The sequence below is a fragment of the Vulpes vulpes genome, chromosome X (assembly GCF_048418805.1).
Source record: "Vulpes vulpes isolate BD-2025 chromosome X, VulVul3, whole genome shotgun sequence".
Lineage (NCBI taxonomy): Eukaryota > Metazoa > Chordata > Mammalia > Carnivora > Canidae > Vulpes > Vulpes vulpes.
The window spans coordinates 56330936-56350906 of NC_132796.1; the positions used below are offsets into that span (position 1 = coordinate 56330936).

The following is a 19971-nucleotide window of genomic DNA, read 5'->3' on the forward strand; positions in this document are numbered from 1 at the left end:
AGGTCTGGTTATGACACTGAGATCAAATGCAGGTGCCGCCATTTCTCTGTTATAATTTTGTCATCTATAAGATAAAAACAAACTGTACAGGGTTTGTAAGATGGCTATAAAAATTAAATAATTCAATACTAGTAAAGCCCTTTGTACAGTGCCTGGCATAAAAAGCACTCAATAAATGTTAGCTACTGTTTATTGTTATTCTTAATTCAAAGGTTTAGCTGATAATAACGATAAAGGCAAATCACACCACTACATACCTTGTACCCATAAAACCAGGGTGGGCCTTGTTAAAAATATAGATTCCCAGGGCCCACTCCCAGAAACTGATTCAGTAGGTCTTACATAAAGCCAGGAATCTGAATTTTTATCAAGCCGCCAGGTGATTCTGATGCTATTCAGATGCTATTACTCTTAGTGTTAAGAACTACACACAAGAAAAAACACTATTTTAAAGGCATGTCAACCACTGCCTTACAATCACTGATGTGCAATTATAGGACAAAAATTCATTATTCAATTGTCACATTTTTTTTGTATTTTTCTTTTTTTTAAATTGCCACATTTTTAATGAATACTTGCTATGTGCTAGGTATTATGCCAGGTACTAGGAATATAGTGATGTAGATTCACTGACACAATCCTTACCCTAACAGGCCAGTAGTAGGAAGCTTATAATCTAGAAAAAACAGACATATCTTTTTTTAAAATAAATTTATTTTTTATTGGTGTTCAATTTGCCAACATATAGAATAACACCCAGTGCTCATCCCATCAAGTGCCCCCCTCAGTGCCCATCACCCAGTCACCCCCCCCCCCGCCCACCTCCCTTTCTACCACCCCTAGTTCGTTTCCCAGAGTTAGGAGTCTTACAAGAACAGACATATCTTTTAATTTGTCTACAAAACCAAAAAAGTTCTTGCCACTTTATTTAATCAGTAAGCATTTACTAAATACAGACCTGGTATTTTAAATTTCAGAATTTCCAGAATACTGAGTAGCAGATATTTTTAGTCATTCAAAAGGAGACATTTCCTGAAGGCTACCTTACATCCTCCCCAATGGAAGCTCGCATTGCATCCCCCACTATGCAAGTAAAGTGGCCTCATAGATGCTGATGTTTCCATTAGCAGTGATTTGCAAGGCATCTTGCCAGGGTTAGGGAGGCTGCTATTTAGGAGCATCATTGGCACCAAAGTCCCTTTAACCCAAATGTTTTCCCAAAAAATTCTTGGTAACCCTGGCTCCTTAATTTCTGTATTATAAGGGGATATAATAAGATACAAAGCAGCAAAAAAGTATGGTCAGGGGCACCTGAGTGGCTTAGTTGGTTAAGTGTTTGCCTTCAGCTTAGTCATGATCTCAGGGTCCTGGGATCGAGGGGTCCTGCACTGGGCTCCCTGCTCAGCAGGGAGTCTGCTTCTCCCTCTGCTCTTCCCCCAACTCTTACAAACATGCTCTCCCTCCCTCTCTCTCCCTCCCATGCACTCTCAGTCTCTTTCTCTCAAATAAATAAATCTTTAAAATAAATAAATAAAACATGGTCTACTGTATAATGGTATATGGAGGGACACTAGAAAGCACTTCTTCACTTTAAAAAAATTACTACAGAGGTATCAGCTGGTCATAACAGACAATTCTTCTATAACTGTGTTATTTAAGAAAGAATAAAAAATTACTACAGAGGTATCAGCTGGTCATAACAGACAATTCTTCTACAATTGTGTTATTTAAGAAAGAAAATTCTTGAATGTTAGAAAGGGTTGTAGTTCATGGTCAAATGCATGCTAATATCATTAAAAGTGATTATTAATATCTAGTATTATTCACTCTTGATTATAATTGATCTCTAGAAGAATTCAAGACTCAAACTGTCTCTTCTGCAGTCTAGCTGAGATTACGGTCTCTGGCTCTTAAATGTTTTTATTTTTAGTCTTTACTAATCTGCCATATGTCAAGCTTAATCTAAGGATCAGGACTTCATGACTCCTCTGAAATTCCAAAAATTTATGTCTATACTGGTTTCAGAGAAATGAACCCAGTATAATGCAGTATTAGCAACAATTATGGAAACAAAAATAGCACCTAACATTTGAGCACTTACTATGTGTTAGGCACGGGACTTTATGTGGATTATGTCCTCTGTGAGAAAGGTACTACTATCTCTTTATGTTCTTGAGGGAAGTGAGGTTTGGAAAGCTTATGTGGCTTGCCTAAGATTACATCCTAAAAAGGACAGTTGACGAGTGATATGGAAAAAGTAACAGGCTTAAACTTAAACCATTTGCTCTTTTTATTTGGTATCAACCATCCGAAAAAACACTAAATAGGAGACTTTTATAACCTACAAAGAAATTGTAAAATTAAAACAATTTCTCTAGAATACATTATGATTTCTGGTGGTCTATGCTTATTCAGATGAATAATCATTTTTATGCCACTGGATAAAAAGAAACAATATTAGAACTTGTTTTATTAAATAATAAACATGTAACTTGTGATAAAAGAGGCAGAAAAGTAGGAAACAATAACAACAAACCTCATATAGGCTTCAATTATGAGCATGGCTCCTTCTAGGTCAACAAAAATTGTGTTTATGTGCCACCATGTGGTTAATATGCTAAAGGTTACTGACACGTGCCCTACAATTAAATAGGTCCTTTTAAACTTTTATTCCTAAAAGTAAATGTATGAAAGATCCCTAAATAGGCTGATCAGCAATTTTAGACTTCACATCAAATTATTTTAGTGAGCATATTTCTCTATAATGTTAAAAAAGACTAAGGTAAAACCATGTATTAACACTGTCCAATAACGTTTCTGTTCAACAAACTATGCTCTGAGATATTAAAACTTTAATAAAGGAATAAAGACAAAGGGAAAAATTATATACAAGATCAGGGTAGAGGAAGCAAATCTAAAGCCTCACTTTGGATACTTTAGTTTAAATCTCCCATTTTATTATCTCTGTAATTACCAACATGCAGCATACCTTTAAAAAGACATAGGCAGTATAGTGCTAGAAAAGGAAGTATAAAAAAACTTTTATACCAAAGTTACTGACTTTTGTTTTCTTAATAAAGGGTATAGAGCTTAGGTTGCATACTCACTTAAGCATATTATGAAACATGACCCTGACCAAGATTTTCATCTCTGATATGTGTAATTCATAAGTTTACCAGAAAAGATACTTTCCCTAACACAGTCTCTACATAAACGTTAACAGAAGCAAGTTATTACTTTAACAGTTAAAAAAATAATCAGTCAATAAATCTTTATCACTAGAAACTTATGTTAAACTTTAAGTTTAGATCATGTTAGAAGTTTCAAACTGCCTGAAAAACATTATTACCTTGAACAACTAAAGAGCTGTAACAACACTTTGTAGACATGATTCAGGGGACCCTAAAATCAATATATTTAAAAATGGGTTCACAGGTCTACAAGACTTACATTTCAAAAAAAGAAAAACAGCACCAACAACAGCAAGAAACCAATGAGGGGATTTAAAAATATAATTTCTGAGGTGGAGTGGAAAACAGAGCTAAGATAGCTAATTCAGTACAGAACTGAAAATACAAATTAAAGCTCCAATTCTCTTTTTGTCACATACCTGCTGTGACAGACAAATCACTCTTCATTTTAATTTTACTACCTGCAATAGTAAGTCTGACACTGCCTTTCAATGACATATGAATCATTAAGGAACAATGAAAAGTTTAGTTAAATATCACTACAAAGACTACTTGAATTTCAAAAAAAGGCCATATAAAAGTGCCAGCATTATATTATACACTATGAATGAAAGAAAAGGAACAAAGGATATAGTTCTTGCCTTTAAAGAGCTGCAAAGATAAAAACACAAGAAAAATTGTCAAGTGGTTAATAAATTAAGTCTGAGATATTAAATCTAACTTTAAAAAAATTTTTAAAAAGAAAGTAGAGAAGTAAAAGAAAGTAAACAACAGAAATACAGGAAGAGGAATCATATAATAATTAAGGAGGAAGTGGTAAGGTAGAAAAAATATAATCATCACATACCAAGTTGAAAATAAACATTCTCAGAACTATCAAAGGACAATGAAAATTATCTTAAAAAGGCATGCAGTTTAATTATTTAGATAAAAACAATTTGAAGGGGAAATGAAAATATATCATTTTTATCAGTCTTTCATCTTAAACATGATGTATAAAAAAGGAAGGTATTTGCAATTGTACTATAATAATAGGAACCAACTCTGAAATGTCTCTAATAAGAACAGGTTCAAATACCAAGAAATCTCTCACTATGAATATCAAAATATCCACTTGTACCTATTTCAGAGAGGACCAATTTTCAACTTATTAAAGGAAATCAAAACCAAACAGTAGTGGGCAAAGTTAAGTAAAATTGTAAATATAAGCCTAGGGAACAAAGTTAAATACATTTACTGAGTACTTACACTGTCCTTGGTACTTCTCTATCCCTATTGCTATCACCTTACTTCAGGCCTGCATTACTACCACTCTCATCTGGACTATAAAATGCTATTAAAAACAGCATCCTAAAAAGTATCTTTGCATCTACTTCCCTTTCTCCAATCAATCCTGAATACTGATACCCAAAGTGATTTTTCTAAAATGAAAAATTTGATTTTGGTTTTCTTAAAATCATTATAATTGATCCAACAGCCTGTAATACAATGTCTAAACTCTAATTTCTATGATCTGATTCCTGTCTCTCCAGTCTTTTCTCTTACCTCTTCTCCATGCCTACCCTTCCTTATTCTACCACTATCTTCTTTTACTCTTTTATTTTTAAACTACTTAAGGCTCCTAAAACTTGCCATGCTGTTTGATGCACGTTTCTTTTTCCTGCTCTTCCTCTTGAAGGGCCTTCACCTTTGGCCCTTATAGCAATGCAAACAGCTACTCACTTCCATTTTCAACATCAGTTTAAGTCTTCCTAATGTCAACTCCCCATCTCCAACTTTTCCAAGGAAGAGCTAAATATTCCTTCCTTAATGTCTGTACTGATTTATATTATAGGACCCTTAACTTTAATTCTATTTACTTGCTTACAGTACACTGATTAGACTCCTTAGGATTAAGAACCTAGTCTTTATTTATTCATCACACACACACACACACACACACACACACACACACACACACAGAGAGAGAGAGAGAGAGAGAGAGAGAGAAAGAGAGAGAGAGAGAGAGGCAGAGACACAGGCAGAGGGAGAAGTAGGCTCCATGCAGGGAGCCCAATGCGGGACTTGATCCCGGGACCCCAGGATCACGCCCTGGGCTGAAGGCAGGCGCTAAACCACTGAGCCACCTAGGGATCCCAAGAACCTAGTCTTATTTACCAATGTATCTGTAGTAACCAGCATAGTGATTGGTACTTTGCAGGTACCTGAAAAGTTTTTAATCAATGAATGGGTAAATAAGCTTCATTATTTAGGTAAATTTTTTCACTGCCTATCTATTGAAATCTACAGTCTATCATTAGTTATTGAGTTCTCTCATTTATTTTCTTGAAGCGTTTGATTAACTCCATAATCATCACCTATTATATGTAGGTCCTCATCCTGCATTTTACTACCAGGCTAATTTGCTAAAAGCCCACATTTATTATATAACAGGTCCGTTTATGAACTTATAGTGGATACTATTTTATTTTTTAAGATTTTATTTATTTTTTTGAGAGAGAGACAGAGAGAGAGAGAGAGAGCACGCAAGCCAGGGGAGCAGTAGGGGAAGAGGGAGAAGCAGGCTCTCCACGGAGCAGGGAGCAGGGAGCCTGCCATTGGGCTTAATCCTAGACCAAAGCTTAACCAAAGGAGCTACCCAAGCGCCCCATGAATACTATTTTAAATCCAAATACCTCCATTTACCTTTTATGGCTCTCCATAAGCTGGCCTCACCTTACCCACAACTCATGCATCCAATTTTAACTCTTTATCTGGTCAATTTCTTTATCATACCTTGAGTCTGGTACATACATCATCATCTTTCTCTTTGCCCAAATTGTTTCATCCTACATTCAAACCTCGTTCTTTCCTAATCCAACCAAATACTAACCACCCATTTTATTGGCCAGTGTGGTTTTTTCCACTAAAACTATACCTGAATGCTCCATCTTCCATTTTTTAACCACATAGTATATGGCAAACACATTCAGTATCAGTTACATCAGCAATTCCTTCTTTTTCTTAAAGAACGTTACTTTTCTCTCCCCAAATAGAGTATCACCTCTTTCAGGTAAATCTCATACAATATCCTTTGTATTTCCTTTTAGATCCCTGACAGTTCTTAGTTACTGTGATAGTTAGAAAGGCACCAGTACTGAATAAGTTATGGGAATAAAAAGCAGACAGTAAGGGAAAAAAAAAAGAACTAACACTCTCCCTTTAAATTAAATCTTTAAAAAAAATTAAATCTTATGTTGCAGCCCAATGCATAAAAGAGATAAAAGGAGAAGGACTCTGATTGAAACAGGATGTGGTGTTTGGAGTGCTGCCTGTCTGGCCTTTCACTACTCGCTTAGCCACATGGTAGCCTTGGAGTACCTCTGCTAATTACTGGAGGCTCCCTGGAATACAATTTGAAAACTGTTAAGTTCAAGTTCTAGCTCTAACCCTTATTGGTCATGTACACTTTGGTAGTCACAAACTCTCTAAACTTCAAATTCCTAAGGTAAATGAATATGAAGGAGAAAGTCCTGTGTAAACTTTAAAGTTTTCTATAAATTTGAGGACTTTACCACATCACAAGCCATGAGCTAAACTGGCTATAGTATACAATCTCAACAGTTACATCACACAATGGTATTAACTGTGAAGGCATTCTATATTTTAAAACCCAGTTTTATTTAAAATAAAATAAAGCATCCTAAAGCCATTCAATTCTAGGAATCCTAGGTCCTCTGCCTTGTTTCTTATACTTGACCTTAACTTTCTAATCTCTATTTGGGGAGCAATAAAGTACATAATGATTGGGGCACCTGGTTGTGTATCTGCCATTGGTTCAGGTCGTGATCCCGGGGGTCCTGGGATTGAGTCCTGCATCAGGCTCCCTAGAGGCAGCCTGCTTCTCCCTCTGCCTATGTCTCTGCTGTCTCTCTCTCTCTCTCAAGAATGAATGAATAACATCTTTAAAAAAAAAAGTACATAATGATTAAGAGTACATGTTTTTAAGTTGGGCAGACTTGGTTTGAAGGCCAGCTTCACCACTAAGTAGGTGGGTAAATTTGGCTAAGTTACATAACCTCTTCAAACCTTAATTTCCTCATCTTAAAAATGAAAACAACATTACCAGCTTTTCAGTTGCTGCTAGATTAAGGAAGATAATCTCAACAAACTGTTCAGCACACAGTATAAAACCCAGTAATAAATCACTAAAAGTCAACTATTATTTTCCTTTTGGGAAGAGCTGTGGGACAGTTGAAGCACTTTGTGTTAATGTAGCATTCAATATTCCTTTTCCTTCTTGTTCTTGGGCAAAGAATTATAGCACCAAAAGCAAAATATAGTAAGTAAAGTCTATAAATGAAAATGCATGACACCTTTAACAACTCAGAGTGCCAAGTTATAAAACAGATGTTTGTTCCCAGACATCATATAACATTAAATAGCATTTCTTTCCTGCTGGATTTTTAAAAACTTCTTTAAAGCACAATGTCTTGTTCTTAGTATACCTTCACAGTACACCTCAAAGTCAGCAAATAAATGTTTACCAAATTAAACAAGTATTCCTAAAATCAGAAATTATTCCCTTTTAAAGTGGAATATTTGCTTCCTATCAGAGATATTACTGTGATGTATTTCTTATAAAAGTTGAAGCTTAAAATTAAGAATAATTTTAGGAAATATGCTAATTAGATAAAAATCATTCTCAAATTGAAAAGGGAAACTTCAATATCTTTAAAATTATAAACATAAACATATGTGCAAGTCCTTAAAAGAATACTTCTTACACCAGAATTAAGTTAACTAATAAGAAAGCTGCTGGGGTATAAGAATTAAACAAATCAAGGCAAATGAACACTATGCAGTTGCTTTTTAAAAAGCAGAAGTACATGTACCAATAATGGAAAGATGTTTAAGAAACACCTAGGTGAAAAGAACAAGTTGCAGAAGAGTACATATTGTATGATTCCATTTGTGTTTCTGTGTTTTTAAAGGTATACAAACAAATTCACATACAGAAAATTTTCCAAAGACTATTCAAGATCCCACTCACATTCTATAATGATATAACTAAGAAAGCCAAATCACCATCAATTTAGTATTTCGTAACATTAAAATGAAATGGCACTCTTTAAAGAAGTGTTTTAAATGTAACATAAAAACAGTAGATTTAAACTCCCATGTGGACCTAGGTCATTATAAAAGGGATCTGATAGAGGTTGTCACAAAAAACTCTTTTCTAGGTGCTTTATCAGTAAACTTTAAATGGAAGAATAGTTTACTGATTAGAAAAAAATTTTAATATAGAAAAAAGACATTTTAAAAAAATTCCAAACGTTTAATGTTCATATTACTTTGACAATGTACATTAAAAGTTAACTGGAGAAATCACTGATTTATATTAGCATTAGATAGTTATTTATTACAATTACCTTTTGCTTTAATTAAATGTATCCAATCATATGAAGAACTAAGATATATGAGGTTTTGGGTTTTTGTTTTGTTTTGTTTTTAAACAAATGACTAAAGTGACTTTGGTAGAATAACACCATAACCTGGTAGCTACTTTCCCAATTCTCTTAACAGCTACAAGGAATATTAAGTGCTTGAATTTGCAGCCAACACAACGGGGAAAGCAACCCCCCAACAATTCCCCCTAAAATGGCCTTTTAGATTAAGTAAAACAGGTTTAAATATATTTAGATCATTATTTTAGACCAGAGAATATATGGCTTTCTCTATGTTCAAAAGGGTCAAAATGATATGTACTATCATAATAAATTTCTATACTAATCTAACTAATGTCTTTTTAAAAATTTTATTTACTTATTCATGAGAGACAGAGGGAGGGGGGAGACACAGGCAGAGGGAGAAGCAGGCTCCATGCAGGGAGCCTGATGTGGGACTTGATCCCAGGTCTCCAGGATCGCGCCCTGGGCTAAAGGTGGCACTAAACCGCTGAGCCACCCGGGCTGCCCAATAATGTCTTTTTTAAAGTCCAAGAACAATTGGCCAGAAGACAGATGTAGATACTACTTCTGGCTCTGCCACTTATTAGCTGGAAACTATGAGCGAGTCAGAATATCTCTGACCCTAGGTTTCCCCACTTACATAAAATATGAGGGCTTGACAAGATTACTTCTAAGCATCCTTTTCCAAGTGTGAAAGTCTTACTTGCTTTATGACAGTGAAAAATATCAAGTAAGAGACACTTTTTTTGCTGATTCTTAACTGCTATATGACAGCAAAAAATGTTAAGGAATTTCATATAGAAATATTAAAATTATGTATGCACTCTACTGGAGATTATTAAAAGAGAAACATACTGTTTCCTTTAAGGTTTCTACTCAGAAACTTTTCTATAAGGCTGAACTTTTTACTGGTATAGAATATGTATTTCAGATTACACTATCTTTTTGTGGTGTTATGTGGAGAACTGACCAAGCACTCTCTGATTTAAATATGATTTTGTTCTCTTTGGGAAATTCTGAAATTGAGCCTTAGCCAAATGACTAACTTTTACTGTAATAGTAAAATATCTTTGGTCCATGGTAGGTTTTGTTTGAGCTAATAATCTAAAGATGTTTACCTTTGGCAGCATGGGAGTATCCCTCTTCTTCTTTTTCTCTGAATTAGGGTCATCTAATAAGTCTGGCTCAAAAGTATAAAGTTCAGTAAGCTCATTCATGGTAAAATGACGCTCAACTTGCTGCTGATCAACAACTCGAAAAGATAGTGACTGCTTAGTTACTTGCCGATCATAAATCTTATCTTCCATGGTGCCCTTTGTAAAAAGAAGGAACAATATACAAATAAATAAATTTTGTACACATGAAACTTAAGGAGAAATTATTGGTTAATACAAAACAGCAAAACTTCATAGTAATACATTGCCATAAAGCAAGTTTTATTAACAATGCTGCTTAATTCATGAGAGATTTCATCTGTTCACTATAGTTTACCTTGACAAAAAAGAAAACTACATTACTGATAATCATTCTTTATTACCTGACCAATATGCATTCAGGTCTTGCTTTATATATTTCTGTACTTAGTAGAAGAGTAGTCACCAAGGTGAACAGAAATAAAGAAGTGCATGGAATAAGATTTTAGAGGGTTATAAAAATAATAATTCAAGAGAGCAGTTTAATTCCTTCTCAGTGGAACATAATAAACTCTCAATAATCATTATAAATAGTCTTTCTATCAAGTCTTATTTTCTAGAATTCCAGGACAGAAAATTAACAAATACAATGCTCTATCTATAAAGAGCTTTTAGCTTAAATGATAGGAAGGGGGTTACACTACAGCTTGCCAATTATATTAAGTACTAAAGAAGATCAAATGAGCAAGGATCGATCCACCAATAAAATTCAGTTTCTGGTTCAAAAGCCCAGAGTTGGAGGCAGGTGAAAAGAATAGCATGTATTCCCAAAACATATGTACCAGCAAAAATTCAACTTGATTCTATAAATCTGTATTACCTTATATTGCATCCATCTCTTTGATTTTATCTCATTTTTCTTAAATTTCAATTTGTTTTTTAACATCTAAGTTTATATTTAAAGGAAATTACTTTAATATTCCTTTCTATAAAGTATTAAACATTCTTTGTAATGATTCTTTGTAATGATTCTTTGTTATTATAAGTTAACCATTTCTTCCTATTTACCCATATTCTTCAAATTAAGAGAGTATCTGGTAGGGACTAAAAACAATTATCATTTGACCTTTACATCTATAAGCAAATTAGATTAACTTACTTGCTTTTCTATGTATGCTAAGTAAAGAACTATAAACGTTTAACTTTCCTGAACAAGCAAAAAGATTCCAAAACTGTTTACCCATGCAAATCCATCCCAATCTAGGAACGTTGACATTATAGACATGGATGAAGTACAAAACAGAAAATCATGAGAAGCCAAAATTGACTTCCACTAATTTATGTATAGGTTAGGGTTGTTGTTTTCAATTTCATTTGCTTCTCTATAATGCATGTATGTTTGGCACTCCAAAAATATTACCAGTTTCACCCAAACTTTCACTACAAAAAAAGAATGTATATTGTAAACCCACCTGAGCTAAGAACCTATATACATACACAGGTTTAGTTTGTCCAAAGCGATAAACTCTGAATATACTCTGGATGTCATAAGATGGATTCCAAGAAGCATCAAATATAATCACTCGATTAGCAGCTACCAGATTAATTCCAAGAGATCCTGCTTTGGTGGAAATGATAAACAATCGTCCTCTGAAAATAAAAACATGCATAAATGCTTTAGTAATAAGTGCTTCACAGATATTTTAATTATGATATGACCTTTTATTCCAAAGGCAGTTTTTTGAACAATCAGGAATTCAAAGAATTCTTTTCTCACTCACTGAAGAAAACAAGACATGTCTAAGGAGTCAGGTTGATGATTTACATGCGCAGGAAGAATCTTATTGCTGGAAAATGAGAGTCTGATTTAGGAATAAACATACATATGGAAAGCACATGTTTACAAGGTATTCATAGATTCTGAGTAAATGTAGAAAATCAATGTATAACTCAAAAGTCCATACTCTGTACAGTACTGTTATGAGCAAGCACTAAGTACATCAAAATGAAGGACAATACCCAAGGGCTTAAGTGTAGTAGTGGTGAATGATAGGCAATTATAGTATAGTGTAAAAAACATAGGGAGAGAAGTTAGATAGATGCAAGTTACTAAAGTAGCTAAAATCCAATCAAAAAGACAGAGGGCTTCAAGAAGGATGTGTTCAAAAAAGAAAAAAAGACCAAAAACTGTAAGATACCTAGGAATAAACCCAACCAAAGCAGTAAAAGATCTGTACTCTGAAACTATAGAACGCTTATGAAAGAAATTGAAGAGGATACAAAGAAATGGATAAACATTTCATACTCATGGACTTGAAGAATATTATTAAAATGTCAATACTATGCAAAGCAATCTACATAGTTAATGAAATCCCTATCAAAATACGACCAGAATTCTTCACAAAGCTAAACAAACAATCCTAAAATTTGTATGGAACCACAAAAGACCCCAAATAGCCAAGGCAATCTTGGAAAAAAAAAAAAAAGTAAAGCTAGAGGCATCATAATTCCAGACTTCAAGCTATATGACTAAGCTATAGTGATCAAGATAGTACGGCACTGGCACAAAAATAGACATAGATCATTGGAACAGAATAAAAAACCCAGAAGTGGACCCTCAACTCTATGGTCAACTGATCTTTGACAAAGCAGGAAAAGAATATCCAGTGGAAAAAAGTCTCTTCAACAAACAGTGCTGGGAAAACTGGACAGCCACATGTAGGAGGATCAAACTGGACCACTTTCTTACACCAAACACAAAATAAAATCAAAATGGATCAAAGACCTAAATGTGAGACAGGAATCCATCAAAATCCTAGAGGAGAACACAGGCAGCAACCTCCTTGACAACGGCCACAGCAACTCCTTACTAGACATGTCTCCTGAGGCAAGGGAAACAAAAGCAAACATGACCTACTGGGATTTCATCAAGATACAAATCTGCACAGTGAAAGAAACAATCAACAAAACTAAAAGGCAGCTTACGGAATCGAGGATATTTGCATATCAGATAAAGGGTTAGTATCCAAAATCTATAAAGAAGTTAACAAACTCAATACCCAAAACATAAATAATCTAGTTAAGAAATAGGCAGAAGACATGAATACACATTTTTCCAAAGAAGACATACAAATGGCTAACAGATACATGAAAAGATGCTCAACATACTATACTCATCATCAGGGAAATATAAATGAAAACCACAATGAGATACTATCTCATATCAGTCAGAATAGCTAGAATTAACAACAAAGGAAACGACAGATGTTGGCAAACATGCATATAAAGGGGAACCCTCTTACACAATGCAAACTGATGCAGCCACTCTGGAAAACAGTATTGAAGTTCCCCATAAAGTAAAAAATAAAACTACCTTATGACCTAGCAATTACACTATTAGGTATTTAGCCAAAGGATATAACAATACTGTTTCAAAGTGGCACATGTACCCCCAATGTTTATAGCAGGAATGTCCACAATAGCCAAACTAAGGAAAGAGCCCAGATGTCCACGGACTGATGAATGGATAAAGAAGATGTGGTAGGCACATACACACACGCACAAGAATATTACTCAGCCACCAAAAAGAAAGAAATCTTGCCATTTACAATGATATAGATGGAATTAGAGTGTATTATGCTAAGCGAAATAAGTCAGAGAAAGACAAATACCAAATGATTTCATTCATGTGTACAACTTAAGAAACAAAACAGATAAACATAAAGGGAAGGGAAAAAAGAGAAGGAGGCAAACTGTAAGAGACTCTTAACTATAGAGAACAAAGTGAGGGTTGCTGGAGGGGACATGGGTGGGGGAAGGGTTAAATGGGAGATGGGTATCAAGGAGGGTAATTGTGATGAGCATTGGATATTATATATAAGTGATTAATTACTAAATTCTACTCCTGAAACCAATATTACACTATATATCAACAAACTAGAATTTAAATAAAAACCTCAAAGAATAAAAAATAAATATAAAAAAAAGAAAAACTGATAGATTACCTTCTGTGTTAGAACACAAGAATTTATATATCTGACAATTTGGGAATGAATTAGTTGATAGGTTCACAGAAAACTAAGCAAATGTTTAAAAAGAAACCATTACCTGAAGAAAAAAAAAGAAACCATTACCTGAACAAAAATAAACATGTGCATAAAAAAGAGAAAAGTAATCACAGTACTGTAAATGGCTTACATGTGATTATTTACATAGTCAAAATTGTCCAAATTGATTTTGACAATATTATAAAAAATATGTTGAGAAAATAAGGAAAAGTATGTGTGTACATGTGGGTAAATTCCCACCTTAGATTTTAGAAAGGATATATGAAAGTAAATACCAGAAAAATTGCCAAGAGTTGAAACCAGTTACCTGCAGTAAGTCAAGCCATCACGTGTAGGAAGGTGATGGTCAAGGGACTGGTTTTGATCTCAAGCTTTACAGAACGTTTTTTAAAGAATATGTAAATATATTACTTTGATGTAAGCAAAACTTTAATTTAGAAAGATTTTATGTAACATTTTTTGAAAATAAAAAAAAGAAAATATAAACAAATTTAAAGAAAAAAACTACTCAGTTCCAATCCCCAGAAACAACCTCCATTCAAATTATGGTGTATTTCCTAAGGTTTCTTTTTTCTTTTTCTTTTTTTTTATTCACAGACACACAGAGAGAAAGAGAGAGGCAGAGACACAGGCAAAGGGAGAAGCAGGCTCCATGCAGGAAGCCCGACGTGAGACTCGATCCCGGGTCTCTAGGATCACACCCTGGGCTGCAGGCGGTGCTAAACCACTGTGCCACCGGGGCTGCCCAGGTTTCTTTTTTCTAAGAATATACAGTTTTGGTTTTACACAGACTTGGTAATATCTGTGTATATAGTTCATATTATGAGCATTTCCTCAAATTTCTTGGTAAACATCAAGCTTGGTAGCTAAACAATATTCTATTGGATGACTATATGATTTGTTTACTGTTGGCCAACTTAAGAGTGAGAAAACCCTTGGAAGATAATAAACTCTCAAAATTCTCTATAAAATGCTTTTATACACCAAGCCTTACTTTCTATAATTTCATGAAGGGAAATTAATGACTAAAATGTCATACGATTATACATTATAAACGAAAATGTGGGCAGCCCTGGTGGCGCAGCGGTTTAGCACCACCTGCAGCCCGGGGTGTGATCCTGGAGACCTGGGATGGAGTCCCACATGGGGCTTCCTGCACGGAGCCTGCTTCTCCCTCTGCCTGTGTCTCTGCCTCTCTCTCTCGCTCTCTCTGACTGAATGAATAAATAAATCTTAAATAAATAAATAAATAAATAAATAAATAAATAAATAAACAAACAAACTAACTAACTAACTAAAATGTGAAGCAGCTCAAAATTTAAATAACAGGAAAGAGCTTACAATTAAGAAAAATCCCATACAAAATAAACACAGGTACTCAATTCATTTTTTTTTTATGATAGTCACACACAGAGAGAGAGAGAGGCAGAGACATAGGCAGAGGGAGAAGCAGGCTCCATGCACCGGGAGTTCGACGTGGGACTCGATCCCGGGTCTCCAGGATGGTGCCCTGGGCCAAAGGCAGGCGCCAAACCGCTGCGCCACCCAGGGATCCCTCAATTCATGTTTTATATTAATTTGGAGCTATCACATATCTGAGAATATAGGCCATAGAAATGATCAGAAATATAAGAATATATATTTATTCACACTGTTATTTATGAGATCATAAGGTTGAAAATAAAGAATAAAAAAAAAAGAAAAGAAAGAATATGTATGCACAGAGGACTAGATTACATTCTACCTATTCAATGAGTTACATAACGAATAAAAATCTATAATATTATGTGAAAAAAGCAAGATATAGAACATTATCAAGTATAATTGCATCTGCACTAAAAATCAAAACATACATGCTTACAATGTTAACAGTTCTATTGGGTCAGTGGAATTATGATATTTATTTTCTTTATATTTCTCTATAGTATTATAGAGAACAAACTGTGCTTTCTTTAGTTAGTGGACATATTTAAGGGATTATGAACAACTGGGTCTCCATTATTATTCCAGTTGTTTACATCTATTCCATACCAGTGAAAGGATCAAGCATATAGAATGGCATAAACTATGTAGGTTAAAAACACACACAAACACACACAGAAAAAAACAGGAAACCTTGTAGAGAGCTTCACAATTGTTTGTTATCTATCCAGTAATTAAGAGTTGAATGGGCTTAATAAAAGCATGTTTATGAAGCTTCTATGCATCCCTGAGCTAGACTGCTAATACAAAAGATGAAAAAATATTCAGTCACTGCACTAAAGGAGTGCAATTACAAGACAAAAAAAATCTGCAGTCTAATTTACAATAATGGAGGCATTTATTTACACGGTATTGATGTGATCAATGACATATTCTGGTTTATAAAACCATGTAAGTGGGAAACAAAACTATGTAATTTTATGCCCAATGAAAAATAAAGTGAAGTAAATGAACAAGTATTCAGAATATTTTACATCTATTTAACCTTTAATATTATTCAGTATGGAATATGTAAATCCATACTGAGATAAACTAACCAGGATATTTTTTAGATTTTCCTAACACTAATACATCAGCATTAAAATATACAAACAATTAAAATATGAACTATTTGAATAATGCTGCTATAAAACTTCTGGGTATATGCTTTGGACATGTAAGCATTTCTGATATACCCAAGAGTAGAATTGCTGGGTCATGGGGTATGTATATAGCACTGTTAAAGCTGAATAAATAGTTCCCCAAAGTGGTTACTCCAATTTACATTACCACCAGCAGTGTGTGAGAGTTTCAATTGTTCCAGATCCTTGATAACTCATGGTATTACCTGTTTTAATTGTAAACTTAAAAAAAAATAGCTTCAGGTTCACAAGAATTCGTAACAGTAGTTTAGAGAGTTCACATGTACCCTTCATCCAGTTCATTAGGATAATGATAACAACTTATATAACTACAGTACATTGTCAAAACCAGGAAATAATGTTGGTACAATACTGTGAACTCAAGCTTATTTGATTTCACCAGTTCTTATAAGTACTTTTTTGATTGGTGTATAGCTTTATGAAATTCATCATATATGTAGGATCAGCCAACCATTATCAGAAGCATGACATAGAACTGTTCCATCACCACAAAAAAATCCTCTTTCGTGTTATCCCTTAATATTTACACCTTCTCCCCACCAACCCTAATCCCTGACAACCACCAATCTGTTCTCCATCATTATAATTGTCACATCAAGAATGCCATATGAAAGGAATTATATAGTATGTAATCTTTTGAAAGCGGCATTTTTCATTCAGCAAAATGCCCTTGAGATTCATCCAAGCTCTATGGATCAGTATCAATAGTTCATTCCTTTTTATTGTGAAGTACTATTCCAAGATATAGATATAATGTAATTGGTTTATCCACTCACATGTTATAAGACACTTGGGTTATTTCCAGTTTTTGACTATTGCAAATAAAGCTGCTATGGACACCTACCTGTGTATAGGTTTCTATATGAAAATAAGTTTTCATTTCTCTGGCATAAATTTTCAAAAGTGTGATTGCAAGGTTCAATGGTAAGAATATGGTTAATTGTTTAGTTTTTAAAAAAACAACCACCAAGTTGTTCTCCAGGAAGAGTGGCTGTGCCACTTTACATTCTTATCAGCATTGTAGGAGAGATCCACTTTTTCTGCATCCTTACCAGCATTTGGTAGTGTTACTATTTTTTATTTTAGCCATTCTGATAAATATGAAGTGCCATCCTGTTGTGGTTTCAGTTTTCATTACCCTATTGGCTAATGATGAACATTTTTTCAAGCATTTATTTACTGTGCATAGATCCTCTTAAATGAAATGTCAGTTACAGTCCTTTGTCAATTTTCTAACTGCAAATTCCAGGTTTTCTTACTGTTACATTTAAAGAATTTTTATACATTCTGAATATGATCCCTTTATTAGATATGCTATTTTGAAAATATTTTCTCTAAGTCTGTGGCTTGTCTTTTCCTTTTCTTAACAGGGTCATCATAGACAAAAGGTTTTAATTTTGATTGTCCAATTATTGACTTTTTTCTTTAATAGATTGTATCACTTTGGTGTCATGACTAAAAAAAATCTTTGCCTAAATTTAGTTCCTGAAGATTTTCCTCTCTGCTTTCATAAACAAATACAATGTTTCACATTCAGATTTATGACCCATTTGACTTGATTTTTGAGTAGGGGTAAGGGTTAGGTCAAGGTTTGTTTAAGTCTATGAATATCCAATTGTTTCAATTCCATTTGTCAAAGAGACTACCCTCTCTTCACTGAAACACTTTCACACAGTTTATCAAAACAGTTTTTTAAATAAATTTTATTTATTTATTCATGAGAGACTCAGAGAGAGAGGCAGAGACATAGGCAGAGGGCAAAGCAGGCTCCCTGCAGGAATCTGATGCGAAACTCGATCCCAGGACCCCAGGATCATGAACTGATCCCGGGACCCCAGGATCATGAACTGAGCCAAAGGCAGATGGCTCAACCACTGAGCCACCCAGGCATCCCTCAAAAATGTTTTTAACTTGCATTTCTCTGATGATAAAAAAGAGAAGTACCTTTTTGTCGCAGATGTTTATTGGCCATCGGCATACCATAAAGTCCTTCTGAAGTTCTTTTCTCATCTTTCTATGGGAATATATGGTTTATCCTACTCATTTTTAAGAATTCTTTGTATATTCTGGGTAAGGGTCCTTTTTGGATCTATGTATTGAAAGTAGCTTCCCCTAGGTATTTGCAAATGACATATCCAATAAGGGGTTAATATCCAAAATATATAAAGAACTTATACAGCTCAACACCAAAAACTCAAGGGGGTTCCCCAAGGGATCTGAATAGAAATTTTTCTAAATAAGACATAAAGATGATCAATAGACACATGAAAAGATGCTCAACATCACTATTCATCAGGGAGCTACAATTCAAAACCACAATGAATTATCTCACACCTGTCAGAATGACTAAACCAAAAACACAAGAAATAACAAGTGTTAGTAAGGATGTAGAGAAAAAAAGAACCCCCGTGCATTGTTGGTGGGGATGCAAATTGGTATAGACACTGTGGAAACAGTATGGAAGTTCTCAAAAAATTAAAAATAGAATTACCATATGATCTAGTAATTCTACTACTGGGTATTTACCCAAAGAAAATGAAAACACTACTACAAAAAAGATATATGCACCCCTATGTTTAATTATAATAGCACTATTTACAATAGCCAAGATACGAGAACAACCTAAGTGTCCACTGATAAATGAATGGATAAAGAAGATGTGGTATGTGTGTACACACACACACACACACACACACTGGAATATTACTCAGCTATAAAAAAGAACAAGATCGTGCCACTTGAGACAACATGGATGGACCTAGAGAGTTTACTGCTAAATGAAAAAAGCCAGATAGAGAAAGACAAATACCATATGATTTCACTCATGTGGAAATTAAGGAAAAAAATTAACAAAAAAGAGATGACGAAACACCAGACTCTTAAATACAAATACAGAGAACTGATGGTTGCCAGAGGGGAAGTGGGTGGTGGAGGGGTGTAATAGATAAAGAGGATCAAGACTATGTTTATTTTGATGAGCACTGAGGAATGTATAGAATTGTTGAATCATATTCTATACCTGAAACTAATGTGACACTGTATGTTAATTTTACTTCAATAAAAAAAAAATGAAAACAAACCTCAAAACAAACAAAAGGTATGTCTGTATTAGCACAGAAACTCTAACCATGGTTATATCTGGCTTACTGAATTACAAATATTAACATTTACTGTCTGTGTGTTTTTCCATATTATCTTTTAAAATGAGAAAATAGCTTCTACTTTGTGGCTTGCCTTTTCATTTTCTTAAAAATATATTTTATTTATTTATTTGAGAGAGAGGAGAGAAAGAGAGAGAGAGAAGAGAGTGAGCAGGGGGAGGAACAGAAGGAGAGAGACAAGCAGACTTCACACTGAGCATGGAGTCTGATGCAGAGCTCAATCTCATGACCCTGAGATCATGACCTGAGCTGAGATCAAAAGTCAGATACTTAACTGACTGAGCCACCCAGGCACTCTTTGCCTTTTAGGTTTTAATATGAAATTCCTTTGATGACTAGAATTCT

General features: G+C 34.3%; 1 protein-coding gene across 4 annotated transcripts in view; it reads right to left on the reverse strand.

Annotated features, from left to right (window-relative positions):
- The window catches only part of ATRX (ATRX chromatin remodeler), a 321152-nt gene that overhangs the window by 25121 nt on the left and 276060 nt on the right, over positions 1–19971 (reverse strand). For all 4 annotated transcript variants that reach the window (XM_025985028.2, XM_025985027.2, XM_025985025.2 and 1 more), the window contains 2 exons: positions 11247–11424; positions 9760–9954 (listed from right to left, as the gene is read on the reverse strand). In XM_025985028.2, the coding sequence (XP_025840813.1) occupies positions 9760–9954; positions 11247–11424 (373 nt within the window). The remainder of the gene's footprint in view (positions 1–9759; positions 9955–11246; positions 11425–19971) is intronic.